Here is a 17,512-nt window from a genome sequence, read left to right as displayed (position 1 = left end):
GAGGATCGAACCCAGGTCCTGCCTGTGTTAGGTCACAATCCCAGCCCCCTGTCAAATGATTTTTAATGGTACAAAATGAGTAATTGTTTAGCAGCTGCTCAATCTTTACTCCCAGTTTCCTGGGTTATGTTCCTTGCCACATAAGTGTCAAGATGCTTTTTCTTTTTTCTTTTTTCTTTTTTTGAATCCTGGGCCTTGTGTATATGCAAGGCAAGCATTCTACTAACAGAGCTATATCCCCATCCCAAGATGGTTTTTTCTTATGAAACCTTCTTATTTTTATATCCTTGAGGTTTAAAGCGTGAGGCATGAAAAAAAATATTATTACAAAGTCCACATTTCCAGCGTTTTGTTAAGATCCTGGCATGTTGTCCACTTTCAAACCAAAAGTAGAGATAATTCCACCCTGCTTTCAGGGTTCTCTGCATTAAGTGAGGCAGTGTACATGGCCTGTGTAGTAAAGTATGGCACATAATAAGTACTCAGTAAATGTTATTATTGAATGAATCAGTGACTGTTCTGTGTGGACTCATTTAATGTTGTATTCACACTGTAAATTTTATAGGAATATCCTGCATTTGGTTTATTAATTGGCAGTTTGCTACCCAAGGAGAGACAAAACATATGATGATATTATCTATATGAAAAGAAATATGAGCTGGGTTTCTCAAGTAGTGGGTTAATGTAATGGTTGGTTTATAAATATTTAGAAAAGTTAGATTGCCATTTTTTGTTCTTGGTTATAGAATGAAATACTTTTTTTGTTGTTGTGATGGGGATTGAACCCAGGGCCTGTGCATGTGAAGTAAGCACTCTAGCAACTGAGCTATATCCCAAGTACTGATTATAATACTTTGTATTTATGCCACAGTAGTTTTAGTTTCCCAAGTTTATATGTATAAACTGAGGCTGAGTTGTTAGTGTCAGGGCAGAGTTATACAGTAGATGGCTGAGCCACCTAGGAAAGGATCCTTTTTCATTGCTCCCTTAAGTCACACACTTTTCTACTTTCCTTCCCTACTGACTGTAGAACCCTAGAGGAATAGACTTTGCCTATTGTTGGCTACCACAGTACACATTTTTGTACTGCTTAAATCTCAGTGCAGTTATATGACCCTACACAGCTTAGTACTTACTGGAGGAAGCCCATAGCGCGTATCAGACATTGGACAGAGCCCATGTGGTAGCATTAAGTATATTTCTAGGAAAAAATCTGAGCTGGGTATCACCATTGCTATCTCTTAGAGATGTAGCACAATTCAAATGTGTTGCTGTGCTCTCTCGAGGTCTCCAGTATTTAAACTTCAAAAGAAGGTAAAGATCACAGTTTAGATTCAGTTGGCAGAAATAGATGTTTCTCTATATTAGAATTTAATTATTTTGTTATAAATACTATTTGTAATTTTATGTAAAATGTAAAGTTTTTCCCCGCTATTTCACATCATACTTCTACATATGCCAGAATAAGTATCAGTAAGATAAGCCAAGAAGTGGAATAGGAAGCTATTTGCCAAGTACAAATGTAAACTTGGTCGTAATTTTTGGTATCTAGGAGTCAGTATTTTTCAAAGTAAGTTTTGATCCATTAGTGGATTCTGAGATAGATAATAGTGGGTTGTGACCACATTAAAAAAATGAGGATGGAAAACATCAGAGAATTGCTACTCATGATAAGTTTTTCTGTGAAGCTTGTTTCATTTATATATATCATGTTTTCATGAGTGCATACTGGTTTCTTCATGTGTATGTAAACTCTGCTTTGAGATTTTAGTCTAAGCCATTGCTTAAATCTGGATCAAATTCAAACTTCTTATTACCTGGATGTTTCATGGTCTCTTCACGTCATTTTTACTACTACTTGCATTAAAAATCAAGCATGTGTTCTATTCATATTCTTTCTCATTGTTTGTGTGTTGTTGTTGTTGTTGTTCTTTTTATTTTATGTATGTAGGGTGCTAGGCAAGCACTCTACCAGTGAGCTACCTCCTCAACTCCTCAGTGTTCTTATTGTCTTCTGGGTCTAATGTTCAGAAGCTTTCATCAGACAGATTTGTGCTATTTGTGCTTAGCTCAGTCTGCCCTTAGGTTGGACAAGGTGTGTTAATTTAAGAAATCACATTCTTTTAGTCTTCATTCCTGATACCTTCACTTAGAGTTTATAGTTATGAACTAAATTCTCAGCCAGCATTTCTCATTACTTTATATTTTTACACATCTGGTCAGTTGGGACCTGACATTTCTAGGTATTCTAAGAAAGGAAACAACTGTGTGTGGCTTAAGATGAAAGAAGAAAAAAGATAACTCAATTTTACTGTGTCTGTGATGCAGAGCATGATTTATTTCTTAAGGAAAAAAAGGTTTCTGTAGGAGATGGTATTTAAGGTAGACTTTGAAGCATAGATAGAATTCTTAACCAATGAAAATTAAGGCGAGTAGGAGAAGGCCCCTTCAAGTAAAGGGAAAAGCAAAATGAGGAAGTTTAAACACATGTAGGGAGTGTGATGTATGGATAGAATTGGAATCAGTAGTACTGACCTTGGTTTCAGAAATATTTAATGTGGGGTTGTACCTAAAATATTAGATTTCACTAAAATGCACATTGGTTATATAAACTTTTGATCTGGTTCATGTGTTACATGTTAGGACATGCCTATCCTGCTGAGTGGGAAGTTATTTTTAAAAAGATCATCTAACTGAAAAAAAAAACATGCAAGTTAATAGCTATATGAAATTAATTGAATTATTATTTAGCTTTAGACGGTTTTCCTCAAAGTTGCATATAGATCTTGTGGGCTTGGGGCTGGGGTTGTAGCTCAGTGATAGAGTGCTTGCCTGGCATGTGTGAGGCGCTGGGTTTGATCCTCAGCACCACATAAAAATAAATAAAGATATATATCTTTATATATATATATTCATATATATATATATTCATATATATATATATTCATATATAGAATACTCCTGCCTGCCTTTTCTTGTTTCTGCCCAAAGTAGATTCCGCACATAGGAAAATCAGGGTTTTGGTTATGTTAATGTTTAATTTCTTTTTCTTCCTTCCTTCCTTTCTTTCTCAGTGCTTTTAATGTAAATTCAAATCTGTGGTTAAAGCATATACACATTTGGACAAACCTTTACACAGTAAAAAAAAAGGTCAGTATAGATAATTTGGTTTTTCTAGACTCTTCTCTAAAGAAAATTCTTTTAGAGTTTTTTGATAAGGTAGCACATATTGAGTATCTCATCTGAGATGCTTGGGCCTAGAAGTGTTTCAGAATTCAGAACGTTTTGGATTTTAGAATATTTGCATAGACATTACCATTTGAGCATCCCTGATCTGAAAAATCTGAAATCTTTAAAGTGCTCCAAAATTTCAGATTAAGGATGCTCAACTTAACAGTTGTTTAATATACTTCTCCCTACTGCCCTTTTATGAAATAGCTGTTTGTGTTTATAACCTTAATGCAGAAACCACATTTTTCTCTGGGATTATTCACAGGTAGCTTTAGAAATTCATGTAAGTGAAGTTGGGGTTGTGGGACACTTCTAATACAAAAGTTTCATTATTCAAGAAGATTAAATGTTACTGATGCGACATTAGATTAGACTGTTTACACTTTGTCTTTTAATTGTAACATCCCTTTGGGTTTGTTAATGTAGATACATTGCTGAAGAATAGCTAAATGTTATTTTTATTCTGTAATAAAAAGTTACTTCTTTTTGTTCATCTGAGTGTCTGATAAATCAAATTCTTCAAATGTAGCATCCCCATAGGATAACTAAAAGGAAAACATTTGAAAATTCTATAGAAATTTACTCTGATAGTCTTTATATACTGATAACATTGTAGTTTCCATTTTGTTTCTTGGATGGGGTAAATTTTTATGTTTCCTAGATTTTTATGCTATAGAGAAGAGAGATCCTATACTATTAAGAAAGTGTTCCCTTTTCTACTGGACAGTTTTATGCTAAAAGAATGGATTTGTCAGCCCGGGACTGTGGTGCATGCTTGTAATCCTAGCAGATTGAGAGGCCGAGACAGGAGGATCTGAGAATGGATTTCTCAGAGCTTCTTTTTTACCAAAACATACAGACTGGTGAGCTTTAATTAAAAAAAAAAAAAAGAAGAAGTAGTTTTAAAATCATATATTTCACAATTATGAACTCAGATCTGTACTTGTGAGTTGTGATCATGGATTGTCATTTTGATGGAGAATACAAACTGTTAGAATCACATTTGAAATAAATCAAAAGAAGTCTTGCAGCATTTGCTAGTAGATGGAAACTTTTGCCTTTTCAATCATCAGAATTACTGAGCCAGCATGGAACTCAGGCCCTTGATCAGATATTGGAGCAACTTCCCTGGTTTATACTCGGAGCTTCTCTACTAGCTACAACTATTTTGTTGACTGATATTAAATTTAATGTATGCTTATAAATATAAAATTGTTTGAATTCCATTTCTTGAATTTGAGGAAAGATTGGGAAGGGGTAGGGAAAAGTTGGCTGCTTACGTATAGATCTGTGCATTCATAGATCCTTGGGTATGGGTTTCTTGTGGAACTTCACTTAGTACCTGTCAGGAGGATTGGTCGATTACTGAGAAGTGGAAGGAATATTGATGCAGCTTAGACTTGTTAAGAAAGTACCAAGAGAAAACAATACTTGACTTTCTGTGTCTGACTTGTTTGCTACTTTCCTTTCAGAGAGGTGTGAGAGAGGGATGGAGAATTTTGAGTTTCCCTTCCCATTGGATTTTGGAGTGTGTGTTTGTGTGTTTTAAAGTAATGAGAAATTATGTGAGAGTGAATCCTTGCCTTTTCTCCTTTTTAAAATGTCTTGTGGGATAGTGGGCTTTAATGCTTATGTATTAATTATGTTTTAGTGTTTGAAATGCTAATAAATTTTTTAAAATTTTTTTATAGGAAAGTCACCAGAGGAAAAAAAGGAAATCAGAAGCTGTAGGAACGAGTGACCAGATTGACTTGTTGGCTCTTGGTACAGCAGTTGGTAGCATTTTGTTGTACAGTACAGTAAAAGGAGAATTACATAGTAAATTAATAGTAAGTATATTTTATATAGAAAATAATGGCAAGGAAATGAATTATTAGAGATTATTGAAAAAACAATGTAATTACAGTACTATTCACATGAAGAAGAATGAAATCATGTCATTTGCAGAAAAATGGATGTAGCTAGAGATCAGACTGTATTTTCAAGAACTAGTTATGAATGTTTTTTTTTAAAAAGAGAGAATTTTAATATTTATTTTTTAGTTTTTCGATGGACACAACATCTTTATTTGTATGTGGTGCTGAGGATCGAACCCGGGCCGCACGCATGTCAGGCGACCACGCTACCGCTTGAGCCACATCCCCAGCCCAGTTATAAATGTTTTTAATGATTATGACTGTCTAAATTCCCACTGAATTGGATAGTCCACTTGTCATGTAACTGTTAACTGACCATTTGGGAATTTCTTTTTTTGTTGTTGTTGTTGTAAAATAATGACTTTTGTTTTTCTGTCCAATGGATTTCCTGAATTCTTAACTTAAAATTAGGGTGACAAAGAGTTTGAGTGTTATGGCTGATTTCTGAAAGAGTTTCCTTAATTTTTACTTTTATCAGCAATGGAAGGACAATACCTATATCTCAGTAGCGTTATTTCTACCATGAATATTCCATTGAAACAGCAGCAGTAAAAAAAAAAAAAAAAAATCCCCAACTAATTTGGTAGAGGAAAAATTTTATTTTTGAGTTTTAGATCTACCTTTAGAAGTCTTCTGTTTGTCTATTACAAATTATACAAATAATACCCAGCTGTTAAAAAAAGGTAAAGCATTCAAGATCTGTGTAGCAGGAAGGAACTCTCCCTTTATTTGTCTCTTCTTTCCCAGTTAGGGTGATCATCTCATCAGGTGGGATCTTATCCCACTGTAGTTAGGAAACCATCCTTTGGTCAGTTTTTGTGGACAACAGATTTATATCATCCTGTGCAATGAAGTGGTTGCTTTGGCCCTGGGCATGATGCTGATGGAGCCCAGAAGTTCTTTTTTAAGTCATTTTAATACCACACAGGGGGCTGGTGTTATGGCTCAGCAGTAGAATGCTCGCCTCTCACATGCAAGGCCCTGGGTTTGGTCCTCAGCACCAAATAAAAATAAATAAATAAAATAAAGCTATAAAAAATGTCAGAGGAAAAAAATACCACACAGGATTATAAGAATATCTTTAAGAGGGATCACAGAGGAACTCAGAGGCAGGGTGATGAACAGTGTTGTGATGGTTTGGTAAAATAGAAAAGGACCATGCAGGCATTGGAGCTAGTTTGTTTTGAGGTTGACTCCTGCTAGTTAAGTGATCATGGGTAGGGGCTGGGGGTATGGCTCAGTTGGTAGAGTGTATGCACAAGGCCCTGGGTTCAGTTCTTAGCAACACACACACAAAGTGATCATAGGTAAATTAACTTATCATCTCTTAAATGGGTATTGGATAACTTGCCTCGTGACTTGGATATAATAGTGTATTTAAAGTGCCTGGCATGTAATCGTATTTGTTAAATGTTTGTTGAGTGAGTAAGTGGATGAAAGGATACATTGCTAAATTGCTTTCAAAAGGACACTAATTTTTCACTGCCACCAGAAATATATTGTAAGGCCATTTTTATTATGTCACCATCACAGGCAGTATAATGATAAGTTGCTAGATGAACAGACTAAAAATGCTACTTTGTTTTGGTTTGTATTTGATTACTAACAAAATTGAGCATTTTGATATATTTGATATGTATTTCTGAATTCTTTCTGTGGGATTTATGTATTCATATCCTTTGTTTAATTCTTTGTGTATAATATAGGAATGAGTTCTTTGACTAGACAGCTGATAAGAGGGAAGGGAAATAATTGAACTTAATGTTTTAAAATATTCTCCTTTGTAAGTAAGAGTAATTTTATTTGGAAGTAGCTTACATGATTTTGAGTGATTACTTTAATTATAATGAATGGATATAGGTTAAGGCTTAATTAAGACCTAACATTTTGGTTACAACTTTTATTTTTTCTTTAATTTTTTTTAATATTTTATTTTTTGGTTGTAGTTGGACACAACACCTTTATTTCACTTATTTATTTTTATGTGGTGTTGAGGATTGAACCCAGGGTCTCGCACGTGCAAGGTGAGTGCTGTACCACTGAGCCACAACCCCAGCCCATAATTTTTATTTTTTTAACCTGCAGAGTGGTGGACATGACAACAGAATCAATTGTGTACAGTGGCATGAAGACAGTGGCTGCTTATATAGTTGTTCAGATGATAAATATATTGTGGAATGGAACGTACAGACATGCAAAGTAAAGTGGTAAGTAGCACTGATGGCTCTGGAATTGGAAATTTAACAAGAGTTTGATAAATCCTGCTAGACAAAATGGGGAATAAACACATTAATAAGATTATATACTGTTCTCAGGGAATCTTTAATCAAATTAGGCCTGCAAGATTTTAGTACATAAAAGTGAAATGGTACAAGGGGAAAATAATTGTAGAAGAGATTTTATTTGGAAGCAGCTTACATGATTTTGAGTGATTACTTTAACTATAATGAATGGATGTAGGTTAAGGCTTAATTAAGGTAGCATGTGGTTATTTTTCAGATGAGTACAGTAGTGTTGAAGTCCTGGTGGAATAGAAGGGATGTCAGTTGGACTAGGACAGATAGAATTTGGATAGAGGAGGGCAGGAGAGTCCTTTTAATAGTAGGTTAAGGAAAGTGAGTAGATAGCAAGAGCAAAGGCCAAGAGATAGAAAAGTGAAACATTTACTTGTGTAGTGAGTAATTTAAAGGAGGTGCGGACTAGATGATCATGCATGGTAGAGGATAGAAATATCAAATTAATAAAAATTACAGTCAGGGGCTGGGGATGTGGCTCAAGCGGTAGCGCGCTCGCCTGGCATGCGTGCGGCCTGGGTTCGATCCTCAGCACCACATACCAACAAAGATGTTGTGTCCGCCGAGAACTAAAAAATAAATATTAAACATTCTCTCTCTCTCCCACCCTCCTCTCTCACTCTCTCTTAAAAAAAAAAAAAAAAAATTACAGTCAGAAGAGGGAAGTGGTTTGGGGGATTTTTAGACAAGTTGAATTTGAAATCGTGAAAGACAAGACCTAGCAGTCAGGATGGCTTAGAGTTTAAGGGGAGGGCTCAGGACTGGAGGTACTGGTGAGGAAACTATTTGCACTCCATTTACTTATAACAGTAGTTTTTATACTGGTCACCTGCTTGAAACACCTGTCAGATCCAGAGGGTCTGGAATGGGACCTGTGTTGTTATATTCTGGATGAGAATTCATGAAGTTGGTTTCTTCACATGGAGACCAGTAATGTTCAAGGCACATTGTTCAACAGTTTAGACCATTGTGTTTAATCATAATACAGTGACGTTGGCTTTGTCCCTACTTTATAATTGAGAAATAGATGAAGAGCTTGACCTCTTGCCTTTTAAACTGTGCTCTTTTTAAATATTTGTTTACAGCTTTATCCTTAACATTCTTATGCTTCTGTTAATTGACACCCCCCCTCTCCGCATTTTAGATACTATCTACTTATTTCCTCCTGTGGAAGATGAGGATTTAACTCTCTTATATCTCTTCCTTGTTATTATATTAGATTAGATTTGGTTCAGCAGTATTTGTTGTTTATATTATGATTCCTTATTGTTAAAGCTGAGGTTTGGATTATCCCAGGTTTGCATTTTCTTGTACAAAATTTTTCTTTTCTTGGGGTTTATCATATAGTTTTCTTCACATAGTTTAATATGTACCTGATATTAGTTTACTCTCATTCTTAACAGTAGTGTAAATCTTCCAGTTATATTTAGACACATCAATTAGTTTTATTTATTTCTTGGGAGAATTTTTATTGTCCTGGGTTTGCTGAATAGCCACTGTTTTGAGATTTGCTTTCATCATCATCCTGAAAAATTTCTCTTATTAGATTGAGCCTCTGTTGCCTGGATGACATTTTCCCCTCTCTTGGTTAGGGAACACTGGTCGATAGCTTCTTAAGGAGAAGGGTGTGTTTGTGGTGAATTTTTGAGATTTTGTTTACTCACTGTTGTCATTTTAATTCTACTTTCTTCATTGATAGTTTGAGGATAAAGATTTTAGTTTGAAATTACTTTCCCTCAGAATGTTTTATTTTGTTTCATTTTGGGATAGGGCCTCATGGAGTTGCCAGGGCTCCAGTGATCCTCCCACCTCTCAGCCTCTGGAGTGGCCGTGATTACCCTGGTTTCCTTTAGGACTTTGAAGGTGTTTGTTCCATTGTCTTTTCAGTGTTAATTATTTTGGGTATTCTGTAATTTTATGTGCTCTCTAATTAATTAATTGCATTGGTGCTGGATGAGACCATTTAGCCTGGCAGCCTAGAAATTCACATGCTTCATTTTTCTTGTACTATTCATTAGATAATTTTATTCACTATTTTTTTAAGTCCCTATTACTATATACTGTTTTTCAGATCTTGTATTTTGTGAGCTGATTATTGCAATTTCTGACTTGTTTTCTCTGGTTTTTCATTTTGCCTTTTTATTTGTTGTCTGTTTAATTTTTTCAATTTCATTTTCAAAACCTTCTGTTGAGTTAGGCGTAGTTTTGTGTACACCTGTAATGCCAGAGACTCGAGGCTGAGGCAGGCTCAAGGCCAACAACTTAACAAGGCCCTTAGCAACTTGAAGTTGTGGTTGTAGACTTTATCAGTGGATAAGATTTAAAAAAAAGTGGGTATGTAGGTCAGTGGTAGTACACCCTTGGTTTTAGTCCTCAGTACTGGGGGGGAAAAACCAAAAAACTTATATAGAATTTATAATTTCTCTTGTATTTTTAACTTCTAGGAGGGTTTTTAAAATTTCTTCTATATTTCTTTATCATTGAATTTTTTTAGTTCTCTGAAAATAATGTAATATTTCAATTTTTTTCTCTTTATAATCATCCTTTGAGGGTGATGTGTGGTGATTTGTCTGATTTAGTCTATTTTTCATGTTGAAGGCATTCTTTAAATTGCTGGAGATCCTTGGCTGCCTATTGCATCTTAAAAATTAAAAAAGCTGATTGGAAGGTTTTGGTGTGGATGTGTGACTCAATTGTTGGGGCCTTATTTGTGGCTTGATTGAAGGGCCTTTAAATGTCAGTGTGTAGAATGTTATTCTCTAGTGCTTTTTATGCTTTAACCCATTATGGCTCATCATCAAAAATATATGGGATACCTACAAAAGCCTATAAGATGGGAGAATTTTTTATCCTCTTCTTCATAACATGCCATGTTGAGAGGAACCTATGAAATATGGTATATGTCTAGGATTATGGTATATGTCTAGGATTATGAACTTAACACAGGATTTTAGGGGATGCAATTGTCCTAGGATTTCAGATGGTATTTTTATTGCTTGTTTTTTTTGTTGTTGTTTTATGGTTTGTTTTGCCCCATCAGTGAAATGTGTTTACCTCTCTTCACTATACAGCAAATGGAAAGGTGACAATAGCAGCGTCACTTCCCTGTGTATCAGCCCAGATGGAAAAATGTTGCTTTCAGCTGGTCGAACAATCAAACTATGGGTTTTGGAGACCAAAGAAGTCTACAGAGTGAGTCAAATTATTTTCTAAGCTGACAATCATATACAGTATGTAAGAGAAAGATAAAGAAGTTTGAGTCGTAGAATGTTGTTTCATAAGTACAAATTCTTAGTCATGCTCCATGATATCTTATAGTTCCAGCACTTGGCAGACTAAGGCAGCAGGATTGCTTGAGCCCCGGAGTTTGAGTCCAGTCTGGGCAGCCTAATGAGATCCCCATCTCAACCCACCCCTCCCCCCGGCAACCAGCCCAAACAGATTTTTAAATTTTTAGGTACATCAATTAGATAAAAATTAGCCTCCAAATTTGATTCATTGATACTAAATACATTATAGACAAGTTTGCATTTTTCAAAAAAATGAATAAAATAAACAAATAGACTCTGAATTTAAAATCTATTCTACCATGCAAGGATTGTGGTAATTTTGTTTTCTTGCTTGTATCTAGCATTTGGTCCATTTATAGTGTTTAACTATGGAGATTAGTAGTAGGAGGGAAAAACAGTTGAATTCAGAGGTTACTCAACTTTTGGTGCTGTGATGATGCCTTAAAATTGTGGTTTCGACTCACTGAGAGTAAAATGAGGACCTACAATTCCTTGGCTGTGTCTGAGCACCTGAGCACACTTGAGAAATGCGTAGAACTGGGGCTAGGGATGTAGCTCAGTGGTAGAGCCCTTGCCTAGCATGTGAGAGACCCTTTGTTTTAATCCTCAACATTGTTAAAAAAAATAAAATGGAAGAAATAAAGTTAATGTGGTAGGATCATGAGAGTTAAAAGGAACATCTTAATTTTCAGGGTTTTCAGAGTTTTTATTTTATTTTTAAGAAGAGGGGATTATAACAAATAATATCATTTGCTTACTATTAAATAGAATTGTTACTTCCCTGTAGAGCTCTTTTGTTAGATAATATCATTTAGAGCTTATTTATGATGATACCTAGGGAATTTTAATGTTTGTAATGCTTTGAATCCATCCTCTCTTAAATAAGATTTAACTTTCTAGCACTTCACAGGACATGCGACACCAGTTTCATCACTTATGTTCACTACTATCAGACCTCCTAATGAGAGCCAGCCCTTTGATGGAATTACAGGTCTTTATTTCTTATCTGGAGCAGTGCATGACCGGTTACTTAATGTCTGGTAGGTGGTTCTTTTGAATTTGGGACACAGCTTTGCCTTAAAATCTGTCAAAGCTTATGTGGTTAATAAAAAAGAGTATGAAACTTGCTTTATTGCATTTAATGTTGGAATTACCTTGACTTGTAATAAAGAATTTAGTCTGCCTAAAAAACATATTTTGAAAACACTTAAGAACATTACATAATATAACCTTTCTGTTTGGAGATGCAGGGGTCTCAGTATTTTTGTGACTGGGCAGTTTAAAAGTAGCTTAAAATATTTTTTTAGGAAAACTTCATTCTGTTGAATATGTGGTGCCACTGGATTAATGCAATAATATCTATTTACAGATGGTTTGCTGAGGATATAAATTTTCCTGACTTATTACTAATGAGATTTACCAATAATCCCCTTTTTTTGTAGTAGTTGTTGTTACTAATTCACTCAGAAGTTACTTTTTTTTTTTTTTTTGAACCCAGGGCCTTGTGCATGTGAGGCATGCACTCTACCAACTGAGCTATATCCCCAGCCCCTCAGAAGTTACTTTTAATCCATCTTCTTCTAAATGAGATTTTTAAAAATAAAAATTAGTTTGATATTAAAGAGTCATCAGAAAGTTTTTAAATGAGAAATTTTTTGGATTTTATGTCAGCATCTGATGGTGCTTTTATTCCCAACTGCTATTCATAGGTAATAAGAGTCTTTAAAAATGGAAATAGTTTCTTATTCTAGTAATAATTAGTTGAGCACGTCCTTGACCATATAAAATTACTATGTGTTTATAAAACAGTGCTCATTTAGAAGTGCAGCTCATCAAGCTGGGTTTGATGGTATGCACATGCTATCCCAGTACTTTGAGGAGATGATGTTGTTATCTCTTATTGATGGGCTAAGATACAATTTTTACAAGTTGATGAAAAGAAGTTGATTTTTGAATAGTGTTTGTAAAATCACATTTGTTAACTCATTTTTATACAAAATAAAGTGTAAGGTCTAACTTAAGTAAACTGCATACTTCTAAAATGTACAGATTGATGCTTTGATCTACATGTACATATTTTGAAAACCTTGACCACAAGCAAGACAACATGTGCATTGCTCCCAAGAGTTTTCTGGGTCCTTTGCTAATCCCTCCCTACCCCAAGTTTCCAGATTTGTTGACAGATTAGGATCATTACAGATAGAGCTGCTATGCATGTTTGTGTACAAATCTGGACTGGCATGATTTCATTTCTCTTTAGTGAGTACCTAGGAGAGCAGTGGCTAGAGTGTATGATAGGTGAACATTTTAATTTTTTTAAGATTGTCATATTTTGTTTTTCAAAGAGGTTGTATCATTTTATATTCCTGATAGCTATATAAGAGAGTACTAATTTCTTCACATTCTCACCAACACTTGGTATGGATCAGTAGCCTCTGGTCAGAGCATTTTTTGTCATCTAGGTAATGCATAACCTTATTTTATGTGTGTTTTGTTTAACCTTATTTAGTATGTATTTTGATTAACATTAGACTCCTACCACTGTAACTCGGTCTTATTTGACATATATTTTCTTTATAAGGCACATTAGAACCTTATTGCACTTAGGAACATATTCAACACTTTAGTACTATGCTTTTAGGTAGCTATTTTTTAAAAATATTATTTTAGTTGTCAATGGATCTTTATTTTATTTATTTATATGTGGTGCTGAGAATTGAACCCAGTGTCTCATACATGCTAGGCAAGCGCTCTACCACTGAGCCACAACCCCAGCCCTTGGGTAACTTTAAACAGTGAAATTACTAATAAACAAATATAATGAAAATTCAGAAACGATGGCACTAAGTAGACTTCTTATATAAGAGCTGAAATAAGGCAGATGAAGCCTTGTTTAGATTTCTGGAAATGCTGGGCATTGGCCAGCTTGCAGCTTTCATTTTCCCACACATGACTGAATAAGCATGAATGCTCACAGACAATAATTTTGGGGTTACAAGTAAGTTTTAGCAAGTATGTGAATTCACAAATACATAGTCCATGAAGAATGAGGATGCTGAGTGTGTGGAAGGGGGTATAGACACAGTATGTCTGCTTCTGGACACTTTTCCTTGATGTTATAAAGTGAATTATTTCTAAATTGACTGTAGACTCCATGCAAACCAAAATCCCATCAGCCTTTTTCAGAGAAATTGTCAAGCTGCTTCTCAAGCTCAAATAGAGATGAAAAAGACATAAGAATGGTCAAAGTGACTTTGAAAAACAAAAAAAAAAAGTTGGACTAACATAGCCTGACTTCAAGCTTTTATCAAGCTGTTGTTAATCAAAACATTGTGATGACATCAAAATAGACAAAGAGATCAGTAGAACAGGATAGAGAATGTTATTCATTGTTTTAATTTGCCAGAAATGTATTAATACTTTGTCTTTCCAAACCAATATGCTAATAAGGTGGTGGCATGGATGTTCCCCTTATTTTGACCTTTAATAATCTTACTCAGCTTTCAAAAAATCAACAAAAACTATAGGGACTCAAATACTGTGATTTCCCTCTTGGGTAAATCTGTCTTCTTATCTAATGGTTGCTTTTGTTTTCTAGGCAGGTCCGGTCAGAAAACAAAGAAAAAAGTGCAGTGATGTCTTTTACGGTCACTGATGAACCTGTCTATATTGACTTGACTTTGTCAGAAAATAAAGAGGAGGTAAGTGGCTTGATTTTTGAGAATTGTTTTTGGATTTTATAAACTTTAGTCTTAAAGTGTGGATGTGAGGGAGTAATAACAAAATGTAACCAAAATCTTAGACTGTGGAAGCAACATTACATCACTGTGATAAGTTCTTATAAGAGAAAGGGAAGGGGAAGGTTTGTGTACAAAGGTAGTATATATTTAAGTCATCATGTAAATTAACAAAATTGTTGTATCAAATGCATTTTTTTGGTTATAAAACCTTATAGGTCCTAACTAAGATGTGTTTTGTTCCAAGAATGACATCCCATGGGCAAAGGGGCACATGTCTGTAATGCCAGTAACTTGGAAGTAGAGTTTGAGACCAGCCTGGGCAATTGAGTGACACTGTCTCAAAAAATAAAATGGGTTGGTGGTAGCTCACTGGTAGAGCTTCCCTCGATTCAATCCCCAGTAACAGAGGGTGGGGAAACCACATTATTCTGTTTGATGCTTTTTTATATTTTAGAATTTTCAGCATTAAATAAATATGGCTTTACTGAAGTTCTTCATGTTCATGTGTCTGTTTGACTAAAGCTGGGTAAGATTTTGATTTGGGCAGAATCTTTGAATCTTTTTTTTTTTTAAAGACAGTTTTATGATATTTCATAACAGAGGTTTGGAAATTTGTATGTTGCAAACCCTTAGGGATTTAGAGATGATTTGGAAATTTTTTTTTTTTAAAGAGAGAATTTTTAATATTTATTTTTTAGTTCTCGGCGGACACAACATCTTTGTTGGTATGTGGTGCTGAGGATCGAACCCGGGCCGCACGCATGCCAGGCGAGCGCGCTACCGCTTGAGCCACATCCCCAGCCCGATTTAGAAATTTTTCATCTTGTTTTAATATGTTTGAAAAGTACTGTAGTGGAATGAGCATTGGTTTAAAAATTTAAGAGACTGGTTTAGATATCGATTCTGCTGTTAGCAAACTCAGGGTTTTTCTTTGTGTGTGTGTGTGTGTGTGTGTGTGTGTGTGTGTGTGTGTTTTCCTTTTCCTTTGAGGGGGCTGGGGGGCTTGCCCAGGCTGGCCTCTAATGCTGAATCTTCTTGCCTCAGTCCCTGAGATGTCTGGACATGGGTGCATGTTTCTGTGTTGGGATTACAAGCTTGGCTTTATAATGGAAGTGTGGGGATGTTGATCAGTGATTGACTATAAGGAATTCTGTCTTTTAGGATCCAGTTCAGATAGCGAGGAGATAACACAGTTATTTTAAGTATTTTTAGAAAACTATCCTAGGAATCCAACTTGTAACCATTATATACTTTATAAAGTCATAGGTTTGAGAACATTTGGTGTGATTGGTGCACTATCTCATGTTTATTATAGAACTTTTGATCATAGGAAAGTAATACAATGAGAAACACTTTGGTATTTATTCCCATGTTATTAAACAAAATCACTTGCCAAAAAGTTTAAAACGTGTGTGTATGGTTTTTTAGTGGTAGATACTTTGAATCTAAATTCTAGTAACTTCTATAATAAGAGAAATCATGCTCAATAACTTTAGAAAATGGACTGTATTTTTCCTTTCTTATTTTGTGACCGAATTCTTTTGCTACATTTAGATTTAATTTTTTTTTATCTAATAATAATACTGGCATTATACTTAAAATTGTCAATAATAAAACAGAACTTTTTTAAAAAGGTGATGGCACAAGAAGCTAATTCTGACAAGTGTCAGCTAATTCTGACTTTAATAAAATTGTAGTTATAGTAATTTAAAGTAAAATTCCAAAACAAAACCTCAATTCTGATACTGTCCAATATTTTACTTGTGTATCTGACAGTAACACAGATTGTTCCTTTGCCAGAGGTGATCATTTTTAAGTTGATCCTCGCTGTTCTTTTCTTCTGATTATTTAAAAGGATGGGAAGAAAATTGAGTTTTCATGGATTGGGGACTGACGCATATTATTCACTGAGTTAATTGGCTACATTTTTCTTTTAGCCTGTCAAGTTAGCTGTTGTTTGCAGAGATGGTCAGGTCCATCTTTTTGAACACATATTAAATGGGTAAGTAAGAAGTTTTCCTGGTCAGAAATTTTGTTTCCCTGTTTATTTTTCGTATTTCCACCTCATATTCTTTCATTATATTACAGCTCATTTAGTTTATTTATTTATATTAATACAGTAAGAACCCAAGTTTTTGGAGTTATGGACCATTTTATTTTATTTTTTTTTTGTGTGTGGTTAGGAGAGTGACTTTTAAAATACAAGTATAGGGATTTAACTATAAAACTATAAAAGTAGTATGTACTCACTTTCAAACATTCAAGAAACTCAAATCTTCCTCCATTGAGTTCTTCTAGGGGTATCCATAAACATAGTGTGTAGCCCTTGAGACTTATTTACATAGTGGTGTGTACATGGAATGTATGATTGACGCCTAAAGGAACTGGCACCCAGACATAGTGAGCCCGGTGAGGACTTGGATATTTCTTCTTGGGTACTGGTAAGCTGTTGAAGGGCTTTAAGTGGAGCATTGATGGGATTTGATCTAAATTTTGAGGCAGTCATTCTGTGTGATATGCTGGAAATAGCCTAAAGAGAGGTAAAGGCCAAAGCAGAGATGCAAATTCTTGGTTTCTAGGTATAGTTGTGAAGTTACTATACTTGAAGGAGTAAGTTGGAAAGATAGCTTTAAGTTTAAATGATAGAGGGGGGTGCACTTAAGGATAAGTGATAATATATCTAAGGTGTGAGGAATGTATGACTGAAATACAATGAAGGGTACAATCATTGGAGGTAGGAACTGAGATACCAGAGTATTATTAGAAGTCTCTTCAGCCTGAGCATGAAATATGGCAACTACCAAGAAAGGAATTCATTAGGGAGCAGTGTTGGGAAGAAGGAAGTAAACCACTGAAGTCTTCCAGAAATATAGGGGAGTAACCCAGAGGTGGCAACAGGAAGGGTGTTGCTGACAACATTTGAAAGTTTTCAGGTGAAAGAGGGAGATAACTGTAGTCTTGAAGTGTCAGTGGAGAACGAGGAGCACACGTAAATCAGATCTTACTAAGGTCTCTGGCACAAGGGTGTGGGAGAGAAAACA

At 35.1% G+C, this 17,512-nt stretch overlaps 1 protein-coding gene across 1 annotated transcript in view; it reads left to right on the top strand.

Annotated features, from left to right (window-relative positions):
* The window catches only part of WDR43 (WD repeat domain 43), a 42,317-nt gene that overhangs the window by 2,778 nt on the left and 22,027 nt on the right, over nucleotides 1–17,512 (top strand). Inside the window, exons 2-7 of the mRNA XM_081264764.1 lie at nucleotides 4,923–5,060; nucleotides 7,233–7,354; nucleotides 10,513–10,633; nucleotides 11,632–11,771; nucleotides 14,330–14,432; nucleotides 16,409–16,473. Coding sequence (XP_081120890.1) covers nucleotides 4,923–5,060; nucleotides 7,233–7,354; nucleotides 10,513–10,633; nucleotides 11,632–11,771; nucleotides 14,330–14,432; nucleotides 16,409–16,473 — 689 coding nt within the window. The remainder of the gene's footprint in view (nucleotides 1–4,922; nucleotides 5,061–7,232; nucleotides 7,355–10,512; nucleotides 10,634–11,631; nucleotides 11,772–14,329; nucleotides 14,433–16,408; nucleotides 16,474–17,512) is intronic.

Source organism: Spermophilus citellus, assembly GCF_964194105.1.
Source record: "Spermophilus citellus genome assembly, chromosome: 13".
Lineage (NCBI taxonomy): Eukaryota > Metazoa > Chordata > Mammalia > Rodentia > Sciuridae > Spermophilus > Spermophilus citellus.
The sequence above is the reverse complement of the archived record's forward strand: the minus strand, read 5'-3'. Positions and strand labels throughout refer to the sequence as shown.